We start from the raw sequence: 25170 nt of genomic DNA on the forward strand, positions 1-25170 counted from the left end.
AAATTGCAAAGCAACAATATGTAGTGTATGTTTACAGCACACTACCATGTAGATCTGTACTGAAGGGGTACCTTAAAGAGATTCCTGATTTTTTTGGCAGGTCCCCTTCTTTGACCTTCAATCATGTTTCCAATCATTCGGCTGAGTCGAACAAGTAGAAAGATTCAATGGATCCTTAGCTACTCCCTAGACTAGGTGACATTGGGATTGTAACCTTGAACCTTCTTCATAGAAGGTGAAAGCTCTAGCCACTAAGCCAACTAGTCTCCAATATGTGGTCCCTAAGCTGCTGTTTTACATTACTTAGGCTTAGTTGACTGTAAATGTCTCTAATGTTATCAAATCTTGAATACACAAGTTCTAAAATATTCTAGGTTGTTTTATCTAGTGGACATGGAATTAGATTGTCAAAAATTAATTTTCTTGCCTCTGCACTGTTATAATGAAACTTCCTGTTAAGCAATTTAATGATTTCATCTTCATTAAGTCAGTTATAGTATCTAGAAACTAAGTTGGTATATTTAAATCAAAGAGAGGGACTATTCTAGCTTTTAATATGTTTTAAAGCACTTTCTTCAATGAAACACCATGTACATTCCCCTTAAAGATCCACACAGCAGATGCTTTTCACTATATATATACGTTACAGTTAAATAGGTGTGACATACTATTATATTCTTATAATTATATCATATGAATTGATTGCACTGCTAATAAATAAAATACTTTGTTTTACTATAATATAAACCGATACATATTATGAGTACTGTAATTAAACAAATCCCATGTAATCAAGTTATTACAATTGTGTTTTTTATCTAAATTTCATCAATGATAATTTCTCCAAGAATTAGGAAAATTCTCATTAAGTTATTTACTAACTAAATACTGTCCTATTCCAAGCAGTCAGATGTATGGCTGATGAATTTACATGCTGGGTGGCCGTCGTTGGCCTCCCAAGTTTCAGTTCAAAGGAGAATATTGGTCCAGGAAAATCATGTCTTTGCAACCGATTTATGAGGTAACATTGACTTTATCGTCATTTGCTAATTTTTTCATGTGTTATCAACTTTATATCTTTGTAATGTGATCATGTTCAAACCTTCTGATCTAAGTCAAATAATCATTGTTTAGATTACAATAATGATAACATAATATATAACAGTGCAGCATGTGACTGTTCCGGTTCTCATCTTCCTAAATGATACAGATCTTTAACTGTATGTTAATTGTTCATAATCATAATGTAGTTACTATGGTTATCTTTAACATGTGCTTGTATTTCAGATCAAAGGAAGATGAATATTCAGATTACCATCCTTCTGGTGTCTCTAATCAGGACTTCTGTGGTCAGATAATAAATAATGAAAACTTCTTATACTGGGGGTATACTAAAAGGACATTTGATAACTGTAATTGGGGATTAAGAATCATAGAACACACCCAATTTTATGATGACAGTAATTTCAAAGCTTTTGGTGGGAGTGAAACCTATCTGAAACGAGCGTTGAACCCAAAGATCAATACTCATGGCCCTAAGTATCAGTATATTGATTATGATCAGCTGGCATTTGGTGATAAAGATTCCCGCTCTGAGAAATTTCCTTGTGAAAAAGCAGAGAAGGTTGTGATTGATGCGTATATTTATGTGTTTGATGTTTCTAGGGAAGATGTTCATTTTGTTGAACAGTACAATATGTTCGAGTCATTCGTCAAAGGGGTCAAAAAGCCCTTAGTTCTGGTTCTTTCAAAATATGATGAAATGCAATGTAAACATATTGATGCAATAAAGAATCTGACCATACGAAATAAGGCTCCTGTGGTTGAGATTTCTTCTCATGACAACATAAACATCAACCTTGTTTTCCATCTTGCAGCAAAGTTAGCCAAACAGGGAAATAAAAGTACTTTAAAGAACTTTGTCACACCATCATATGAAGAATCCTTTAAAATCCTGAAAGAAAAGCGCACTGAAGTATCAAGAATGTTTAATACTCTTACTGAAAAGTCAGTCATTGACAAGAATGTGACATGGTTTGAATTCATGCAATTCTGCAAGGAAAACAAGCATTTTCAGAATTATTGTGAGTTGTATGGAACAAAGAAGGCTAAGTCCATTTTAGACCGACACATAAGAAATTTGACAATCAAGCTCAATGAAAAACGAAAAAATCTTTATCTTAAAGATCTGAAGACCGTTTTTGGTCATTTCATTGGTAGTTTGAACCTTGCCGATCATAAAGTTGCCATTCAGTTTATCAGAAACCATCCTGACTTTAATGAGTATTTTGTTGCTCTATCAGATGAGAAATCTTGGAAAGATATGGGAGTGCAACATTCCCCAGAAACGAACAGAATTCTTATACCACTTGATTTACTCCATGAGCAGGAAGCAATCATTTGCTTTGATCACAGAATCGCCAAGTTGCAAGAGGAGCAGGATGAAATAGATCTGGCTGACGAATTTGAGCGGTCTCTCACACAAGCTAACAACATTCTTCCTGGCCTGAGTTTAGATGATGTACTTAACTGTGTTGATGAAAAGTTTTCCAAGTTGAACAGAGCGAAAAGTAAGAGTATTTACAACGATCACCAGCTTGTCATCGCTAAACAGTACGAGAAAGAGTTAGAGGAAATGTTGTTGGAGAACACTGACCTGTTTAGAATGCAACTTCCTGGGTATGACTTCATGTTAACTGCCTTAAACAGTTTTTATTGATTGCTAGAAAACTCGTGAGTTATTTTTTGTTGGCACTAATCTTGTAATAATGTAAATTTTGCATAACTTTACAATATCTTTATTCCCAGGGGTGACCTTAAGCCAGACGCTTTACAATCTTTAACTAATGGCCTTAAAGAAGATGTGAGGTGGACCAACTTTTGTCACATGGAGAGCAAGAGGGACTGTCTTCTTCTCCAGCACCTTGCTGTAATTGTCAAGGGAACCAGAAACCAAATGGAGCTGTCTAGTGTTGAGAAGCGGTACAAGTCTGTTATTGTCGAGAAAACTATGGCGTAAGTATTTTCCTTAATGAGGATTGTTTTTCCCTGTAATTCTTCTTTTAAGTACGTGGTTTTGCGGGTATTTTAAATACTAAAATTCTAAATGCTTGCGAAATCGCACTGCATTGTTCTCGAATCACAGATCAAACATCACTAATTAAAGATAAACATCTCCACGAATTCAATGGTCATTGATTCAGACATTGAATAATGAATATGTACACGTCACACCTGGGCCATCTGCAATCTGCATCAGTCGCAGCAGGAGTCTGACCTTTATATCTGCAATCTGCATTAATCGCAGCAGGAGTCTGACCTTTAAATCTGCAATCTGCATCAGTCGCAGCAGCAGTCAGACCTTTAAATCTGCAATCTGCATCAGTCGCAGCAGCAGTCTGACCTTTAAATCTGCAATCTGCATTAGTCGCAGCAGGAGTCTGACCTTTAAATCTGCAGCCCTGTAAGAGCCCGCTGTACACATATTCTTATATATAATAATCTTACACTGCACTGTACCTGCATTATATCGTATTTCATAAGAGTGGGGGTGATAAGTGTAGTGGTGATAAGTTTAGTGCAGGATTCTCACTTGCTACTTACAACTTATTATTAACTCGTTTATTAAGGTGTAGGTAACCTGCTCATATAATTATATGTAAATCAGCACGTTGAGTGTGTGCCCGAAATTATACTTTGAAACCTGATCTACAACTCCGACCCGGTTTTCTGGTGTGAAACACGTGCGGGGTTATTTACTAAAGCCGGCCTAGTGGTGTGCTACTAAAAGTTAAGTTTGTTCCCAATTAACAACTGTACACTAGTTAAGTACACTAAATAACATAGTTAAAGTAAGGAAAGTAATGTCCTGTATCCCGTTAAGTTCTTGTATTATAAAAATAAGTTTATTATTCTACCCTACGGCCACCAGGAGAAAATATCTGAATTCCTACTTAAAGTAAAGTCCTGTACTTATACTTGTATGAAAGTAAAGTTTAAATTTGGTTAATATCACATCGCACTTTCAGGAGAAAGGAACTGGGTTACTCGAATACACTGAACGTTGGGGACGAGGAAGTGGCAGTAATCGTTATGTCCGGCTGCACCGACACCGCTCAGAGATGGGCTGATAAAATATCCCAGGTTAGTACTTACTCATGAGGAGTGTTGCTAAATATATTAAATGGGAGTTATGAATGTGTCACTTTAAAATGATCATGTCATATATCCTGGTTTCTCATTCCTAACATAGCATTTAATTATGTTTATATATAACATCGCGGGTGATAATTATAAATTTAAAGGCTTTTAGAAGAACAAGATATTAAAATGTGGTCGATGCTATTCCAGGAGAGCTGTACAAAATACTTAATACCTATTCGTATTCTTTTCACAGTAGTAATATGACATTTAACATCATATATAATATTCGTTTTATGTTATGGAGTTTTATATTAACAGGAAGCAATGTAACAGAAGCAATATATATAATGTAATGTTGCCATGGGGCGGCAAGTCCCCATACATCGCCGCCCGCTAGTTTTACTGCCTCTTAACATGTACATGGGAAGTGAAACCAAGGCTGTAAACTGTAAAGTGTAAAAATCATTTAAAATTTGACAAGTACCCACGAATTTGAAATGACAATGGTATGTCAAAGCTAAGTGAAACTATTCGTTGGATAATTCTCAATTAAACTTCGTCTGATTAGCTTGCTACACGCTCCTAACTCTCTTCACTAAAAGCTTCTTTTCACAAAAAGATCACCGACCTGTGTGACCTACTTTACACAAACTTACAATCTATTTTTAGGATTGTCTAAACTAACTGCCCCCTCTTCAGGAGTGTTCCGAGGTGACGGTTGATGACGTGTCCTACACTGTAGCGGTCACTGCTCGAGACCCCGACAATGTCGAGATCTTCCCCGATTTTCCTATTCATTGTAAGAGCTTACATCTTGTGCATGATGATTTGCCGACTGTCGGATGACATATGACAGACTTGTTTACAAACAAACCGACAGACAAACAATAAACATGAAACGACCCAGACAAAAAACATCATGCTCAGTGAGATAGGTCTCTTACATCATGCCACCATGACGTCATGTCAGATGATTGCATTGGATGAAGTGTACTGACTTGGCAGGAAAACTGGAGATCAGGTATGATCCTGTGTTGACTCAATTTGTTGTATTACTCTGTACATAATGAGTTTAGTACCGGGAGCTACCAGCTATCCACCGTGCTCGAAGCTACTACAATACAGCTTTAATCTCAGAATGAGCATGTTTTGGAACATTTGTAAAAACCAAGATCAGCTGTCAGACTTTTTTCAGAGAAGAGGGAGAATAAGAATGTCCTCCCCTTTAGCTTTGTCTATTGTTAGGTGTTGGGATTTTCAAATCGAGGGCGGCTTACTAATTTTAAACCTACCCAGAGGCTCCCTCGCTTTGCTTGCATTTGATTTTCTGCCACCATGATCATTGATCGTACGAACAATAGAGTATCATAACCCCACCCTACACAACCAATTAAATATTCATACAGCATGTTAATACCCTGTAGTATTTAGTCTGGAGCCACCCAACTCTCATCTCTAACTGCCGTTATCTGTCGCTGCTTCAGAATCAGGGCTTATGTTTATTACCACTCCGTTCCGCCTTCTACTCATCTTTATTCATTTAACACCTGTCTTACTTTGATCATAATCTTCTCTGTACTAGGGATTAGGGAACCATTAGATCCTCATGTGTTTACCTTAGAGGCAGGAAAAGCTATTCTCTCTTCAGCCTAAAGTTTTAAAAAGAAATAAAAATCACGTACTTAAGCATTGTTAAAGATGCAAGCTGATCTTGTAATAAAATTGCGGGGAATGTAATTTCAAGCAAAGAAAAGTCTGCGCCTTAAGGACAGGAAGGCCGTGCAGTAATTGATGCAAGCTGCCACACAAAACTGTGGACAACTCTGAGACTGACAAGACAGATCCATTATAATGATGATAATATAGTAATGTGTTGCTTCCTAGTCTTTTGTTATAAACTGTTCTCATCTCCAGAGATGGACAATGGCCGCTAATGCAATTGTTTGCAGACAACAAAACATTGTAAACAATTATAATCCTGCACAGCTCACTAGCTGCAGCTTGTAAATTTGTGGAATGCTTTAGGTTTTAAAATTTAGGTTATTTTATCTAACGGAATTGAAAAATTTTAAATCGAAAAGTTTATCTGTTGTAAATGGTACTTAACTAATTTACTTATTATTACTAATTAATTTGCTTATTTCAGTGATAATTGGTGTTTACCGAACAGATGACTGGGACTCATTTAGAACAATAACCCGATCTTTTGACCGAATACAGAAGAGTTACAGAGGGTTACCGTGTCAGATAGTTTACATACCTTCAGATAACCAGACTGTTACAGAGGAGGAGGGGTCCCGCTTTGCTCACAGGTGGGTTATTTGTTTACTGTGGGGTGGGGGGGGGGGGGGTTAATAGTCAGCTCTTCTGAAACGGGGGGGGGGGGGGGGGGGGGGGGGGGCGGGGGCTCTTCAGCTGTAGGCTTTCACAAAAAAAAACTAACAATGAATATGATAATTAAGCTATTATATTGGAAGCTATAAACTCTATTTATAGCTTATTGAAAGCCTAAATTTTCTTTGGAATGTTTATCGAAATTTCAAACTAAAAGTTCTTTGTGGTCGATAAAAGCAATTAAATGTTTAAATTCCACGTCTAAATTTGAGCATGTGGCTAGATTTGGCTTCTATACAAGTCATCATAATCTTTTCAAAATTTTGTCCACGTGCCTGACAGAAAATATGAACCTATATCGCTCTGGGAAAATTAAATATGTTAAAAGTTAACACAGTAAACTTTTTTATTTTATACATTACTATAGCTAATTATGATCTGGTTTACTCCAGTTATATATCTGTCTCTGGAAATTGGAAACCTTATCAAAATGGAAACATGAAAAGTTGCTGGATGAATTCTGTGAAACTACCGTTTACTGCCTTAAAAACTTCACTGATGCAAATTAATTCGTTCAGCTCCTAACTTCCCACTGAACAATTATGAACACTTTTTTCGGCGTCTTTGAGGACTTATTATTATCAGATTATCGAACACTAACTTTAACCTTAAAAATACATTCATCGTCTTAGTCGGTGTTGAGACACACAAATATAAAGTTACAGGGAATATGATAATTGTAATTTAAACCACTAAATTCAGGTCATATGTAAAATCCTATTGATGACTTAGAATTATTTACATCTACTCACAGTAAAATTTCTTCAGTTTGTTTTTGCAAAAATCACGTCCACTCTCTAAAAAGTGACCTGATGCCATTAAAAATTCATTATTTTGTCAACAACATATATATATTTTGAAGGTATAGTAAAAGGTCATGCTTACCAATAACACTAATATAGTGACTGTCGCTATTATATATTTATTAACAGTATCGAGTTATCCAGGTTGAACTGTGAGCTGATATCTGAAGACACGCTTCAGGAGACTATCAGTTCAGTTCTAACTAGCAACATTGCTCTGATACAGACAAGATCTGAGTTTATAGAGACTCCTTCCAGCGCTAACAAAACTGTTTTAAAGTAAGGAAATTAAAGATAACAAAATGTATTTAAAAAGTTATAGTTATATTAATTATAATCATAAGAAATCAACGCAACGCTAAAATATTGTTATGCATTGTGGCTATCGAACTTTAAAAACGAGGTTTGTCATGTAATTGTCATTTGAACGGGGTGATGACAAGGCGCTGATTACTAAGTCCGATTGTTGGAACTTTTAAGACTTCCATGAGTCACTCTATTCGGCTACAAGATTGGCAAAATCCACCCATTGTAGAAGTTGATGAATATTTTGATTTACAATAGTTACGATCTAAACTGGCTGAATAAATTTATAACCATTTAAGATAAAGTCTATTAAACTTGCACACTATCAATATTTAAACACACTATACTATAATCTCCCTCAGCTTAACAATAAGAATGTTGTATGACGACGACACAAGCCTGAAGGAGCTAACAAACTCCCTGTTTAAGTTCCAGTACTGTTTCGTGCACCCCTACGAGCCGGGAGTGTTCGTTCTTCACACCTTATTGAATGGAGTTCCAGTCTTTGTTATGGTTCACCTGCTCCATTATCTTGGTAGGAATGTTACATTATCTTGGTAGGAATGTTACATAGTAACATATTATTTATCATTATTATCAGTATTCAAATTTATTAATACATTTATATTTAATATTATTTATCGTTAGACATTGGCTGTAAGAACACCTAGTCGTGTAGAATAAAATATGTGTTTAATGTTGTCCAAACTAGACTTTTCCGTCGGATTCCTCAAAATGCAGGTCTAGTTGTAGTCTGCACAATCCGACCTAACTTATCACAGTGTCACGCCTTAATTAGCACACGTTACACTACATCTCGCTACATCTACTGTATCTACCGTCAAATCGTGGTCAAGGAAGTCATCGTGCATCATCTTCAATTAACAACTCATCCTTCAACCTCGCTAATTTTACTCTACACTTAACACTACTAGTTGTGTCTTGAATTATAAATCAACAAGTTTGGTTCCTGTAATTCCAATTTGCTGAACTCCAGAACTTACTTGTATATTTTATCTGGCCACATTCCAAGTATAGATCTGTAACAACATATCTCATGTAATACCTATAAGTTGCGTAATATCATTTGCCTGTAACATAATATATTATATATATATAATGTATGGTATATAATATTATGTATGTCATAGTTATTATCTTATTATGTGTCTAAATCAAAATTATCATCTCGGGCCCACCTGACCATGTCACTACTTTCCATATAAGTTATAAGTATAAGCTTATACTAACTTATTATAATTACAAATCACCTACGCAAGTTAGGTCTCTCTTGGACGGTCCCTCTGTCCACACCCCCCCCCCCCCCCCAGGCACCCACTCTCCATCTCTCCCCATATTCCTCACTCCCCTCCCCCCTTTCAATGATAAGAGCTACAAATACAGTGCACCAGGTGGACTCAGAGTAACGCTATATCCATTTATCAGACGTTCAGGCACCTCTAATAGCTAATACTGCATCTCTAACACTGCAATACTGATATTATATTCGGGGGGCACCCTGAATCCCCACAATGTGTGAGCTCTGTTGTACCCTCATTATTATTACACACGTACAACATGTATCAGTGTTGTGGGTGTGAGAGATTGGGGTGTCTACTGAAAGTAGTCATCTCTGGGAGTGTGGATTATTGAGTGTGATCCTGCAACGTTTGTATCACAACTCATTCGTAGTTATTATCAATATTGTTATAACGTCTATAGCGCACAAATCTATGTGCTGTCATGCAAATTTATTGATAGATTGTGATGTGTTCACCTCAGTGACCACCGCTCAATGTATTACCACCTAGATTAACATTCACCAGAATAAACTCCTGCAATAACCGCAAGATCCCACTAATTATAATCAGATATATATATATCGCCGCCTAACTTTATATCGCTACTAAACACAACATTTAATAATATATAACTCATTACATAATAACAAATAATAACGTAACACTCCAGTAGAGGTGGTTGCCAGAGTAACAATTTACAAATTCTCACCACCCCCAGATAAAGAGTCCTACACAGAGCATGGCTGCGTGCTAGTCTGCAAGGATTCCCGGCGAGCCTCCCTAGAAAATGCCAGGTATGTCGATTGTCGGGTATGTGAGATTTCAGAACGTGAAATTCAAACCCAATTCCGGGTTGCTGCGGAGGTGAGTGTAGATATATATTATATACGGAATATATTATATACTGCATACTTAATTGATAAGTTATTCAGGAAGAGTGAGTCGGATCAGGTTAAGTTTGAGTAAATTGTTGTTGATTTTAACACGCAGTTTAATCGTACGATTCAGGTAACATCCATAATCCATGCATTATTTATTGTAGTACGGGTATAATAATAACAACATCAGCATAACAGAGCTCATGAATACTGCATCTTGTTTGCTACCTACATCTTGTTTGCTACCGGGTTGCTACCCGTACCCTTAAACAAAGCTTCAGTACACAACAGTACGAACCTTATATTATACTCATAACACACATGAACTCCTTATGTCATTATCATCGAGATTATCATACACACACTGAAGGAGGCCTCCCTTCAACCGCGTAATTTAAATATATTACGCATATTTTGTATATTGAGAGCAGCTCCAGCTTCTCATAATACGTGCGGTAATCCTAATTATCTAGTTAAGCTAGGCAGTAATTGAATTACACATACAGGGAGTGTTGGAGGGGGCTAATCTTTCAGCTGATAAATTGTTCTTCCTTATCAATCATTGTAGAGCATACAGTTTGTGCGGACTTCTTAATTCTTATCAAGACCGGGGGTAAGGTCTAAACCAGCGGCGGGGATATTCTTAGAATATTCGGGATAATTTAGAGCGGCTGAATATCGTGTGAGTGTGTAAAACGTGAGGATTTGTAATTCTTAGGAAATATTGAGTAAAGGTGATCTGTATGTGGAGTTAATGTAAACTCCTCGTGAGTAGAGAAATAAAATAAATTCTCTTAATGTGGTAAGGTATTTGCAAGCATTGCAGTGATAATATTAGTACGATGCTTGTAAATACCTGAACCACATTAAAGTGAAGTTATTTTATTAGTCTAATTTTCAGTATTCACAGGTAAGCATGACACTTGATAATTGAAATGCTTAAATAAATAATAAATAAATTCTAACATTTATTACACGCTTCGACATTAAAAATATACCCAAAGAATATGTTCATATTTTAAGACCTTCAAGCGAGACTTAGTATGGAAATAATAGAATCATGCACGCTATTAAATCATTTCAGATATTATCAGGTAGCAAATTGCTATAACAGATAGACTAATTGCTACATTGGCAGGTACTACATGACGGAGAACAACGTATCCCGTAGTCTGGGTCTAGTAGTGGTCCAGACCCCCAACTCTCTGTCTTACACGTCTGCCATCACCCAGACAGCCATCGACCTTGGAATTCAGGTGAGTGTGTGAGCTGTCAACTGAGTTAAAGTCTGATGAGTACCTAGTAGAAGTATAGTTAAATCATTTATTCGGGGGTTTGATTTTAAACGATCTCTGAAGATTGAAGGGGTATAATAGCCCGTAGTACTGCTTATCATTGACGTGCAATATGACAATGGGTGACGCTCCTTTTTCTGACACCAATAAACACTCTGTCTGTATTATAGTAGGTGTTCAGTTGTATTCGGTCGCTGATTGGTTAAAAATTATCACGTGCGGTTGTATTTGTTCCCTGATTGGTTAAAAAGCATCACGTGTAAAAAGTCTCGTGTTCGTCCCTACAGTAGTGAATTCTGGAACAGTAGAGTGGACAAATATCTTTTGGGCGATATATCACTTATCAACGGAGCTCTATAATAACAGGGGTTTTGCAACTCTCTTGCAGATCTTGGAGATGTTGTGACGCAAATTGTTTGAATACTGGGCAATGGTCTCTCTAAGTGAAAACTAATGGAAGGAAATGTAGTTTTGTTCTCTTTGTTCAAATGTTTGAATGAGTTGACGATGGATTTAGATATAATAATAATGATGACATATCTTGTAAATATTAAGTATTTTATTATCAATTTGTTGAAATTCAAACGCGAACGTATGATCACGAAACTGTTGCATCAGTTAATTCTTCGTTGCCTAGGTTTTCAAATTAAGAGATTAATTGCTTTCATCCTCCCGGTTTTTCCTGGCGTTAACATTCAATTCGTATGAATGTGATGCGAAACAAATTACACCAAATTCAACCATAGTTATATAGTTTTGAATGACATTGTATCTTCGAGTTTAAAACGAAAAATGCCCATTTACAGTCGCCTTTAAATACTATTTTTATATTAGTTCACTGCTAGCTTGAGCTGAATAGTTCTTTATACTTATGAAGTATGTGTACTTGAAGTATAATCTACCACATCAAACACATAACTTTTTTATAACTCACTCTCTTTATTTCACAAAAACCTCAATTTTGTCAAAGTAAAACCTGCCTTTGAATGTACTCAATCGATGAGAACAATAACTACACAGACTATATTCACATTTAAAAATTAAAGCTCATCTAATTAATTAAATTAGACAGTCCACGATGTAAGCTTAACATTAGTTACATAAACACGAACACCCCTCAGTACACAATGTTGGAACAAGAGCAAGCGAACAGGAGGGTCTCAATAGGACAACATACCACAGCAGTAGATATGTTGTTACTCCACGTGTTGCAGCACAGTGTCCAGTTTGTTGGGGACACCCCCCTAGATCTCAGCTTGGAGGTGGATACTAGCGAAGACGAGGGCAGCTTGTGAGTTTTCTTACTGGTTTTTACTTTTCATGCCGTTTCTAGCCATCTTCAGTTGTTAAATTATCCATGTCATATAATATATTATCTCAGATAGGGAAAAAATATATTACACTTTCTGTGCAAGATTCGTATATTGATCAAGCAGAAATATTAATTTTGTTCTAAAATAGTCAAATCAGTTTCATGCGAAGTAGCAAGCTACTGATCAATAAGGAGCTGGATACTTGATAAAGTTCAGTTTCTCAAGTATGATGTAACATATGGAGGCACTAAACTTGAAGCTTTTTTCATGCTCCGTTCATGTAACTAAGTAGCTAAGTAGAAGCATACTTATGAGCGAATCACTTACTGTCCGAATGTCATATATTTACTGTAGTTAACTCCAAATATTGCAAGCCAATGGTGTATCATTTTGTTGTGGTTAAACTGCAACATAATGGTTGTATACAAATGATTCCATACTCCTATCATCAACTTCTAAAGAAGCTTTCTAAAACGCTACATCATGATTAGGCTACAATTTAACTGATGCCCATTGCCCAACCTATATTATCTATGATAGGTTTAATCCCTAACACCTTTGGATTACAGAGCGGAATTTGCTGAAATAGTCTAGATCTAGTCTTGAATAGTCTAGATAGAATTACTGCGCTTGCAAGCTCACTTCCGCAGAATAGGCGGGTACAATAGCTTCTAATTGCTGCCTGGGTGGGTACAATACCTATTAAATACTAAATATACTAATTGCGAATACAGCCTCTGGGATCAACGGGAATATCGTACTGTAATACCAGTAAATAACGATTGCTGCAAGCTGTCTGCGTTCTGTTGCGGATATTGGTAAATAATATGATATGTTAATTACATAATAGTAATTACATAATGAGCCTAATGGGCGGAGATCTGAGGTCATGTAGCGGAATAAATAGTCATGGTTTACTCAGCGCTTGTGTACTGTGATAAGTGATTTGGTTCCAATGATCTGATGAATTAAGCAATTTGCCAATCACGATTTATCACAATCATTAGGTTTCTGAATATCAATTTTCATATAATTACAACTATTCAAGCCTGTTAAATTTAAAACCAGCAGGAAATATACCGTAGTTTAGAATGGCCAATCGCCAATATGCCACAAGATTTGAGGATATTATAATAACACATAATAATAATCGTCGTGTCCGCTGAACTCTTAACTACCGTAAATACCGTGCCCATCAATTAGTACTGTTTATTTAAACAAGCTTATCACTATCGTCAGATTATCACTATCGTCAGATTATCATAAGAACACATGCTATCAGTTTTGAGTTCAGATGTTCTTATCGGTCACACTGTCACAGATAAGCTGTTATGTGTCAACAGTTAGCGCTGTTATGTAACATTAACTCATCCTATGGCTTCTCTGAATCCATAAGATGCTATGACCTCGCAGCTTCGCTATTTCCCAAGTGAATAAGCGCAAAAGTTTGGTAATAAGTGCACAGTATGATTTAAAAGTTCAGGCTCTCGTTGACACAATATTATATGATTATAACAATGATAAATGAATAGTTTTACAATTTGAACTGACGTTTATTACATATTGTAAATTAAACGGTTTTATCATTCTGTTACAGCTGAGTGATTTACTTACTTGATAAGTTCTCATAATATATGACAGCAGCTGATCAAGTGCATCAAGTTCAGACATGACGATATTTAAATTTGACGGTAAATGTTTTCAGCAACGACCTGTCAATAAAAGGAGGAATGCAGCGACACAGGTCCCACACCTTGGACAGACTCGGCTTTGCCTCGCCTCCTCCACATGGCCCGTACGGCAGGTACGAATTATTATTATTAATAATATCTATATAATCAGTATATCTATATAATCAGTTTTTACAGTATCAGTATTTTTAAATAATTTGTGGCAAGCTTGTTAAAATCTGTATTACCACACTGTTTCTAGCAAAAACTTATAATTGCTTCTGTTTAAACATAGTTAGGATAGTTTTCTCAAGACACCTAGTTGGCCTTTAACGTCATTTAACGTCATACTTCAACTCTTAAACAGATATTATGCCAACTAGGGTGTTTTAACTTTGCCATTATTTTTGCCTATAGTTTTGTTGGAAGTATTATTTTTTGCCCTAATAACGACTTTTCTTTACTTATTTCAATATTATCATTGCATGACAACATCAAATCACTAACCAAACTGCTGCGCCTCTTCTCACACCTATGACCTCTATTCTTCTCGTAAAGGGTAGCTTAGGTTTATCGTTGTTTGGGTATAGGACACTAGGGCGTAGGAAACAAGGGCGGTAGACGTAACAGCTGAGGACACTGGGGCGTTACTTTCCTAAAAGGGTGGACACGAGGGCGAATCACATGATTCATTTCAGTAGAACACGAAGGCGGAACAAAAACCGTCCTAAATGATGGTCGTTTTAACTGAGAGGATTGATGGTTTGAAATTGAGTGAACACACCTCAGTGAAATTCGTCTACCCAAAGTAAATACCCGTTTTGGTACGTACTACCCCTGATCTAAACCCGGGTAACCGTAGCGTCAGCGACTGCGATATTTTGAAGGCCAAGTTTGTCACATGAACATCTAGGCAGTGTTTGATCGGTCTAAGTACGTTACCAAACACCAAAATCTGCTGCTGAGTTGGCTGAGATATTTAAGGAAAATCTCTCAATTTTTGGCTCGTTTAAATCTGGGTGATTATTTGTTACATCACTATGTTTTGTTTCAAATTTACACGTGAGTAGATCCAATTCTTCGAGCTAAGCTTTACCTCAACCAGACTGTTGAGAACATTAAAAAACCCGTTTGTCAATGTTAAAGTGATTCATGTGACTCGCCCTCGTGTCCAACCTTTTAAGAAAGTACCGCCCTTGTGTCCTACGCCCTCGTGTCCTCCGCTATTGTGTCTACCGCCCTTGTGTTCTCCGCCCTCGTGTCCGGTTCCCCTATGACCTATACCGTAAAGGGTAGGTTAATGTTTTACCAGAACTTGCTTATTGACCGTCACTATCACTGTCTGTAACCAGCCTGTATTTAAGCTTATAGACCATTTATCTGTAAAATCGATTCGTGACTAGTTAGTAGTTTCACCGGTTAGCATGACCAATTAAATCTTTATCGCTATAAAGTTGGTCTAAACGCCTGGCACGTAGAACATTTAGAATTGTCAGAATTGTCTTTGTTTTTGTTCGCTCTTGATGATTCAGAAAAATCCGGTCTCAACTTTCAGAGTAAAGACACATGCAAATTATGGAAGGGTATCTAGGTTTTAAGTATAGACCATTTAGATGCCATCAGCCTGTTTATGGTTGTGCTTAAGAACAGTAATATTTAGAATTTAGATCAATATCATAAAAATGGTACTTTAATCTGACATACACTCAGAAGTCATCACCTAGTTATATTATATATTATATTGGCTGGCAGTCCTTAGATTTCCGCATTAAAACATAATTACTTATAACTGCGATTAATATCCATTTGGAGATTTTTGATACGGCATGCTTATTTAAAAATGAAACTTATTGCATAACACGAATATCACACGAAATGTAAGAAACCTTACTTGATTTTATTCACACGCCAAATTGATGTGAAATTTGATTGTCACCTTAATCAATCGATAAATTAATTTTGCGTAATAAGGTAATTTAGTTGTATTACATAATACATATATTTAAGTGTTGAACTGTGACAGCCAATAAAAATTCGAAACAGAGGTACCAAATTTTAATTACTGGTAGTTAATATGAACAATTGATGCCTTTTAAGGACAGATAGCTAATAGAAGAAGCCCGGAACAGTAACTGTTAAACAAGTCAATCCGCCGGATTCGTAAATTAAAGCCCCATAAACGGCCATAAATCGAAAATGAAGCACCGCAAGTAAGCCGTATCTGTCAAAGAATTAGCCAATAACTTGTGTTAAAATAAAGAGTTATCATCACTGACAGTTGTCAGACTGGAGAGCTGAAGCTTTGGCTGGTCTGGCAGTGCCCCAATCCAGTTTTAGAGGCTCCCGAAATCTTCCCGAAACCCCTGCCCTGTTCTCGTCATTATTAATAAGTCAAAATAAGAGTTGAAGTCGTATAAGTTACGACGAGAAAATGTCATAAATGAATAATTTGGGGACCTGGTCAGCAAATAATATGACGGGGCGAGTAGTTAAATTACGACAAGTGTTGGGTTACGCGGGTTGTTTACTAACGGTAATTATGTAGCAGTACGAAATTCTCCCCTGCCTCGGCCGAGGTTTTAACTTGTCAAGGCCGTATGTCACGTTCCAGTTTTATTAATCCGTACCAACTGTTTAATATCACCCTCTCTGCTTTTGCGTGCCGGATCGTGCTTCAACCTTGCTTTACCGACCTGTTCGTTTTTTACCACCCAGCGTAAAACACCTGAGTTTTATTTGATAGAGTTGCTTGTTTTAGCCAGCGTGAAATGTAATTGATCCTCACTCCATGGATCCGATCGAGTACGAGGATAACTCTGACGGCGACCTGTCACCGGATGTTTTTAACGCTAACCGTTGTAAAAGTAATTCTAACCGTTTTGCTAAACACGTGTACGAGGTAATACCGGAGTTTGATTTTGATGGAGTTTCGGACCATTTCGATTGTTCTAGCGGGGAGGATTCACCGTTGTTCCGGCAACCGTCAAATGAGAATGATACTGGGGGTTATCTGGCTTTGAACCGTTCTTTCAGAGTTGTTGAAAAGGAACTTATCCACTGTTACTGGTAATTATGATTGATATCGTGTTGATTTAATACGATGAAACGTATATCGTGTTAATATTAATGTGCTGAAATTGATATCGTGTTAATATTAATGTGATGAAATTGATATCGTGTTAATATTAATGTGATGAAATTGATATCGTGTTAATATTAATGTGCTGAAATTGATATCTTGTTAATATTAATGTGATGAAATTGATATCTTGTTATTGTTAATCTCCCCACTATTAATGCGATAAGATTAAACATATAGCACTGAGGTCTTAGATAGAGCTATAGAGGCGATGACGTTGAAAATGTGTTGTTAGCTAGGTCAATCTGCTGATAAAACAATTTCGCGAAACTGAAAATCTTTTTTACTTATTGAGTTTAATTGTTTACTGACATCAGAAGATTTACTGACGTTGTGCCGCATTAAAATTTAAAAGAGGTGCATCTAAAAACTTTATTGTGCCCGAAAGTTAAAAGGTTTACTGATTTAAATGAAGGAGTAAATGAGCATTTTTAACAAGACACCATAAAATTAACTACGATATTTCTCATTGTTTACAAGCCACTAAAACCGTGTACCACATCCTGTTTATATAGGTTCAAAGTGTAAAAATAGTACAAGTTTCAGTGTACATATTATCATTGATGTTTCCATGTACTTTTGAGAATGTATTTTCATCTATGCACAATGTTATTTATGAGGCTAAAATACCATCTTAAAACAATTGGCAAGACGATAGTCACTATCGCACTTAGAAGCTGGATTTAAAGATTTTGTCTGGCAGTTAAATGTCGCAGACTTGTTGAGGTGAATTTTGGAGAAAATAAATTGAAATATAGTTGTACATAGTTCAAACTTGGATAAACAAAACTTAACCAGAAAGTCACGATGAATTACTAAAAAATACGTGAACTAACACAACTAAAATACGTGAACTAACATCTAACACCACTAAAAATACGTGAACTAACACCACTAAAGACATCATCGCAGTTTGCCGGAGAAGTTCAAGAGTTTGAGTGTTAGTTGGAACGAACTACGAGATGACGGTATTGCCAACCACTCCTGGAGTTCCATGCCCAGAAACATGAAAGGTACAGTTCATTTACTGATATATTTCAAGGTTTTGTCACTTATCTTACGATTTATTTGCTCGTGTACTGGAATACTCCCCCTTCGACACTTGAAACTACACGTATTAAACACATTGTGTTTCGAGGTCATCACATAAATAATATAATACATACCTCCTTTTTCAGAGAAAGTAAGCCTAGATAAGACGCCTCCGATCTACTCTATAGTAAACAAGAACAGACAACGAGCTTCCTCTTCATTTGATAACCTAGAATCCGGACCCAAGTCTCCTCCAATTCCACCTCGCCCCGACAGGAATTTCAGTGAGACCAGCAGTGAGGGACCTGATGATAATCAGAACAAGACAGGTGGTTTGGTCACCCATTCACTGTCTGATTCTCCGTTCAAGCCTAAGAGGATTCCTAAGGCTTTCAAACAATCGAAGAAACTTACTGAAGAAGAGGTTATTGTTTATTATGTTTTTACGCTATCGTGTTCAATGGCTTGTCTTGCGTAGTAACTACTAAATGCTATTTCTATATTATTCTGAATGAGTTACAGACTGACTTACTAACTTAAGTCAAGCCTTTTGTTCGACTGTGAAGTTCTTAGGTTGGAGTTATTGATTAAGTTTTTACCGAGTAAATCTCCTAATATTTTGATCTACAGGTTGAACAGAAGAAGTTGGAGAAGAAGAAACGGGAAGAGAACAAGATTAAGAAACGGGAAGATAAGGAAGAAAGGAAGAGAAAAGCTAGGGAACAAAAGCAGGTTAGAATTCTATTGTACGCTTCACGTTATGTAGGAAGATCAGAAACTGGGGCAGTGTTAACACAAATTAACTCAAGATCAACTTAATATTGCATTAACAATAGTAGGTAAAGATCCGTTGGGATATGCGGATGGTGATTGCAAAATTCTAAGCTTGTAAAGGGTTCAGCTACTGGTATAGGTAATTATACTTCAATATTAGAGAAATGATGCACTGAACCCCTCAGATAATTTCTGTGGTTACTTACGAAACACTATCTATTCGAAATATTTCCCTATCACATCACCACCAAATCCTTCTGTCTGATTATAAGTTCCATCAAATAAGGAAGGTCTCTTCGCGAACAGTGAGCCAGCAGAGGGGCTGGCATGGGGCCAATAGGGGGCTGGCATGGGGCCAGTAGGGGGCTGGTATGGGGCCAGCAGGGGGCTGGCATGATATGAGAATTGAGTTTAACACCGCTCGCTTGTTTTTTTGGGAGTCTAGTTGGGATAATTATATCTTGCTAATATAGCTCGCTAAATCGCTAAAATGCATTCTTTTACCAACGAAAGGAAACATGGTGTTTAATGTCTCATGATAGCTGCTCGATAAATTTTTTTAAATATTTTAGGTAAACAAGTTTAAGCTGGTATCATTGCCTCCAAAAAAGGAACCTAATTCTAATTACATTTTCTAGAACTATAATTCTAATAATATGTTCTAGAACTATAATTCTAAATTCTAATAACATGTTCTAGAACTATAATTCTAGAACAATAGTTCTCGAACTATATATTTCTAAAAATGTAATACTTAAATCTCGCCTTCTTAGCTGGAGAAGAACAAGAAAATGCTGGCAAGCTGGGATCCCAAACGAGACATCTCCAACACAAAGTCCTTCAAACAGCAGCCCTCGATAGCTGACTACCACAAAGTGGTTGAAAGTTGTTACTTTGGGCGGAGCTTGGAGGAGATAGCACCTTGGGGAGGGGTACCTTATTATGCTTCCTTGTGTGTGGAGTATTTGGAGTGTCATGATTTGACGATAGAGGGGTTGTATAGAAAAGAGGGAAACAAGCTTCAGATTAACCAGCTTGAAGCTACTTTTGAGATGGGTGAGTTAAAATCGAAATTCCTTTTTAAAGCACTGTACTGTGTTGACGTTTTTCAGATCGTTTAGTTCATTTTCAAAAAACTCCTTTTCTACACATATTAAATTTGTGGTTTGAAAATCTGAAAATCATTCCATTTTTTAACCCCCTTATCAATTTACGTCGTAAAGTCATATCAATAACTCAATTTCAGCGTTCAGCGGTGAAGAAGAAAGCCTGTCCGGGTTCAACCTAGTCGAGTTAGATGTCAGTGTCCACGTGGTCGCCAGTTCCATTAAGAAGTTTTTGAAGCGGCTCCCAACTCCTGTGATACCCCACGAGTTTCATGATCTGCTCCTGGCCGCCGTCGGTATGTAAACTTTGTAATTAAATCAAAACATCACGTACCATCATCTTCTAGGATCACGGATGCTTGGATGTTTGCGCAACTGGTACTAGCGGATATTTACGTTTGATGTGAGGCGCAAAAAAGGCGTTGGGCACTCATTTCACGCGCGTTTTTCTCTTCCAAGTGGCCATAAATAAAACTCGTGCTTTGCATGCTATTTGACAAATTGGTTGTGCTTTCTCTTTAAACTGTTATCTAGCTTGCTCTCAGCTAAACCTTCAACAGAGGTAGGAAATCTAGAAGCAACTGCAAATGCTGATCACGTGGTTCGGAGTCTGGTAAAGGTTCAGGAGATTCTGAATACTTTTGTTAAACAGAGAAAGCTCACCCTGGCGTACATTATCAGACATCTTTCAAGGTATGTTGGTTGTGTGTTGTCTCTGTTGTCTCTTTTATAGAACATGTGCGAAAAGTTAAGCTGGTTTTTAACATAATTGTTAGGATACTATCAAACAATGCAAATGTGCCCAGTTATTTTCATTCGAATTTGGAAAAGTTAGCGTCATCCTCAAATCACCATGGTTGAAGATTTAATCCTCAAATCACCAGGATAGCAGAGTTAAAAGACCAGAACAAGATGTCAGCCTTCAACCTGGCTATCATCTTCTGGCCCACTCTTCTCCAGCCCACCCAAGACGTACTGATGAAGAACGACGACAGAACCAAATTCAGTAACATGGTTGAATTCCTGATAGATAACTCTGACTCTCTGTTTGGTCCAGAATTACCAAGCTGCCCGCCTCCTGATGAAGAGGATATTTACGACATGGTATTCCACCCTGAACTTGTGGTTAGTCAACAAATCAAATGATTGACTTAAATTTACACATTAACTACATAATTAACATCATGTTTATCACATCAGAATTGTTTTACAATTATAATAATTGATCCTCAGTGCTAACATGACATAGTCCCACTTGCAGAAACAGAAGACACAGGAAGAGTACGAGTACATAAAGCGTCCTAAAACCTACTTCAACCAAGCGCTGCGTGTGGGACATGTGCCCAGTCTGGTGAAACAGATCGTCACTTTCATTGAACATGGTTCGTGTCCTTGAAACGTTGGAATTTTCATAATATGGAGCTAGATATGTATGTAACATATATGTATATAAGAGTTGTTGTATTGTTTTAAATTTTGGAATTCCGCGGAAAGTTTATGTCAAGCATGACTTGCTGCACAGACATAGTCTACACGTCTAATCGTCTCCATTACCAGGACGGATTACTACAAGTCTTTACGTGCACACAGCTCGGTCTGACCTGGTGGACAACTTCGTTAAGACATACGAAGCAGCTTACGCGGTAGACGAACATCGCTCGCTTAATCTGAGGAAAGTTCTGAAAAATCTGACGATAACTCGGTCCCCGACTGATGACAGTATCAGCGCCAGTACTACCACTGATGAGAACTCTGTCTCTTCCACATCAGGTGCTTTTAATGTTAACTTTCATGTTTAACTACTCGACTCTCTTAAAGAGATTTTGACAAAACAAAGCACAAACTGAAACCAATTCATTTGTTATCACGTGATAATGTCCGGAAGTTTGAACAAAATTTCGTCATCTTGACACTAAGATCACTCATGAACGGGTGGCCCTAAAAAAGTAATGAGTATTAGTGTCAATCATGCGAGAAGTTTTCTGAATGACCGAATGAAAATATAATGGAAAATGTAAAAATATAATGATAAATAATGTACATTTCCAGGAGACCTGTCGGACAGCAGATTCGGAGTGTTTGAAGAGCAGACTATGGATTGTACCATATTAGCTACTGTGCTCAAGAGATACCTCGCAAGTTTGATAATTCCTATGATTCCCGCGGAGCATCATGTTAATTTCCTGGAAATTGCGACAGGTGAAGAAATTGTAGAGATAAAGAGATTGTAGAGATAAAGAGATTAGCTGATTATATATTCATTATTCAGAATAATTCCATATTTTGTAACAAGAACTGTATCCCATCATAGGTAAAAATTAATACTACAAATTATGTTTATTTCGGATTTTTGATTCAACAAAATTGATATTCCTGTATTATAGTCGGTGAAGAAAGTCGAGGCGCAAAGATACGAGACTGCTTTGACGAGTTGAAGACAAGTCACAAAATCTTGCTGTCCTACCTGATGAAACATCTTAGCTTGTTTGTTATTTTTAATTGCATTCGTTACATACTTTATTGGGGGATCAAATTTTACCTTCCATCACTGCAGAATGCTTAATTTTTAATCCATTTTCATACAGCTTGAAAATCAATCCGTTTTATGGAGGTGTAGCCTAACTATAAAAAACCTTCCTCTCACATAACTAACCTACAGGATGCGAGACAAAGGAGTTGGCCAGCTTGAGGAGACATTTGCTCCAATACTATTCTACGGTAACACGGATCTCTGCTCCACTAACCTGACGGACCTGACAGAGCCCACAAGTCCTGTTCCAATCACGTACAGTCCCAACATGGTCCAACAACAGCGGTGTATTAGATACCTCCTGGAGAATGTTCATGTTTATGCGCTCAAAGATGGAATTTCTTTGTATGCACCCCTTTATGAGACTATGGAACAGGTCTGACTAATGATAACAGAGAAAAGAATATGTTACATATATATTTTACATAGCATATTTTACTTCACTCAATACTTGTTGATCGTTGAATATGTATTTCAAAAAGACATGAACACTAATATGTAATTCGATTTATTTTTCTAATTCCACAAATTTTAATGTGGTGATTTTCCAGGATATGAACTCACCATCAAGTCACCAATACAGCAGTGTCCACTACAGCTTGCCAGTCCTCCCAGAGGAAACACGGCACTACGACCTCCCCTCCGACGTGCCCCACTACATCGACCCTCTCTACTCCTCCATCTCCAACACCTACACTCGAGATCCAGCCCTCAGGTCACCCATCACCGGCCCTCAATACGCAGACCCGGACGACTTGTCCGAGTTGTACGAGGAGGATCCCACAATATCCCCCAACACTAATACGTATGTGGACGCTGTGCCACTGGTCATCAGAGCCAACAATTCGGATGTTCTGCCAAACAGATAACGATTGGTAATCCCACTTAACCACGGGGTGTACTCTGTAATCCCGCCTCTTTCCGGTGGAGGAGGAGTTACCCGTGTTATTTTGAAATTGGAGCTACAATTTGAAGCGTTGTATTCGTGTATATTGTACATTGTATGTAGAAGTAGTGGGATGCATGGACTAAGGAGCCGATATTCCATTATATTGCATGTGACAAGGAAGAGCGACTGTTAAAACCATTATACGATAAACTCCTGTTCAAGTGATGGATATTTTTACTACGGCTTTAAACTCGAATTTTGTTTTTAGGATATAATTAATAAGTTATTATAACCTTACTTTCGAAGAGATTCAGTAGGTTACAGAAAATTGAGTGTTCTCTCCTCACGCTATCCGGTTCACAAGCAAACTGCTGCAGAAATTCATTTCATTCAGACAATTTGTTATGTACTTCTGAATCATAGTGCTATTTTTTTAACTGAGTTATAAGAAGGCTCCTTTGCCTCTTTTTAAAAACATTTTTGTTGGCTCACATTATTTTTAACTTAACGTTAAAGAAATTTTGTGATCAGTATACCTCACAAATTCAATTCATTGGCCCAAGGGTTGTTTTGATTTTGAAATGAAAATTTTGAAGGTTGTTAATTCAAAATACATTTTTGTTTTTTATGCCTGTGGTATAAAATTATCTATAAATACGATATGATATATTATTCAATGTTCTGTCTTTTTAATAATACAAGCAGATTTTTGTTTGCAATATTTGTTGAAATATATAGAGTTTTACTGAACAATCTGACGAAGTTTACAGCAATAATCAATAAAAATCTTTCACTTGACATGACGGGAGGTCGGGAGGACCGTGAAAATCTGTAAATATTAAGACCTTAAAGCTTTTAACTGCTCAGAAAGGAAGGAAGACCATGAAATCATCATCAAGTTGGAAACAATATCAATGAATATATGTAGAAATAAATTTGTGTCAATGATCTATTTACCTTAAAGTTAATATGGAGGTTTTCTAGTACAACTTTCTTATACATGAGAAAGGTTACTCGACATAAATTACTTCGGAGCGGAGAGGTTTCCATACCAACACTGGAGCCCACTCCAGTGTTGGTATGGAAATTGGACGCTGGAGGCCTTGATGCATGTTGAATATCTCTTAACACCGCGCGCGAAAAGAGGTATACATACAATTACAACGTGTATCAATGGAGGCCTAAGCGCTCATTTTAATGTCCGTTCAATTAAATTATGTCCGGTCAAATAATTTCCGATAAGGTAGCAGATCTATCTACAGTGTGTTTTAAATTTAAGCCTTCCTTACGGTGGCTTTCACAACTTGTCCCTATGTCTCCAACTCCTGCTGCTGGAGAGAGAGAGACTCCCAAACCATATAGGCATATACCACAATCATATTATACATAGATGACGGCAAAATACTCCTGGAGTCTTGAAGCTCTGTTTAACTACCGCCCCTGGTGCAAACTCCAGCCCCGCGTCGGGTTAAAGACGGCTAGACAGAGACTTCCACTTCCAGTACAGGGGAAGTCGTGGACTGTTATGTGCAACTCGTAGGACTGTGCATCGTTCCTGATCCTGGTGGGTCATGTTACTTCTGAATCGGGATCGTCA

The 25170-nt window shown here is 37.2% G+C and overlaps 1 protein-coding gene across 8 annotated transcripts; it reads left to right on the forward strand.

Moving 5' to 3' along the window:
- Positions 1–907: 907 nt before the first annotated feature.
- LOC134819993 (rho GTPase-activating protein 35-like) lies at positions 908–24304 on the forward strand. Of its 8 annotated transcripts, none has more exons than XM_063830152.1 (25): positions 908–1021; positions 1288–2679; positions 2809–3015; positions 4029–4143; positions 4843–4942; positions 6290–6455; positions 7485–7619; positions 8009–8181; positions 9666–9741; positions 10964–11081; positions 12242–12411; positions 14139–14237; positions 18143–18255; positions 18421–18698; positions 18905–19006; positions 19822–20104; positions 20295–20450; positions 20700–20847; positions 21039–21279; positions 21404–21536; positions 21712–21924; positions 22204–22353; positions 22539–22638; positions 22814–23060; positions 23236–24304. In XM_063830152.1, the coding sequence occupies exons 1-25, from the start codon at positions 915–917 to the stop codon at positions 23551–23553; spliced, it is 5340 nt and encodes a 1779-aa protein (XP_063686222.1). In that variant the 5' UTR covers positions 908–914; the 3' UTR covers positions 23554–24304. The 8 variants fall into 8 exon arrangements, with proteins under 8 accessions (XP_063686222.1, XP_063686223.1, XP_063686225.1 ...); XM_063830153.1 differs by having other exon boundaries at positions 21416–21536; XM_063830155.1 differs by having other exon boundaries at positions 20715–20847.
- The last annotated feature ends 866 nt before the right edge of the window (positions 24305–25170 follow it).

The sequence above is a fragment of the Bolinopsis microptera genome, chromosome 8 (assembly GCF_026151205.1).
Source record: "Bolinopsis microptera isolate Bmic1 chromosome 8, MBARI_Bmic_1.0, whole genome shotgun sequence".
Classification (NCBI taxonomy): domain Eukaryota; kingdom Metazoa; phylum Ctenophora; class Tentaculata; order Lobata; family Bolinopsidae; genus Bolinopsis; species Bolinopsis microptera.

Excerpts from the sequence above, each read along its gene's own strand:
- LOC134819993 (XM_063830152.1), top strand. The coding sequence starts at position 915 with ATGGCTGATGAATTTACATGCTGGGTGGCCGTCGTTGGCCTCCCAAGT. Across the intron at positions 7,620-8,008 it reads GCTAACAAAACTGTTTTAAA|CTTAACAATAAGAATGTTGT; the intron begins GTAAGGAAATTA and ends AATCTCCCTCAG. Across the intron at positions 12,412-14,138 it reads AGCGAAGACGAGGGCAGCTT|CAACGACCTGTCAATAAAAG; the intron begins GTGAGTTTTCTT and ends AAATGTTTTCAG.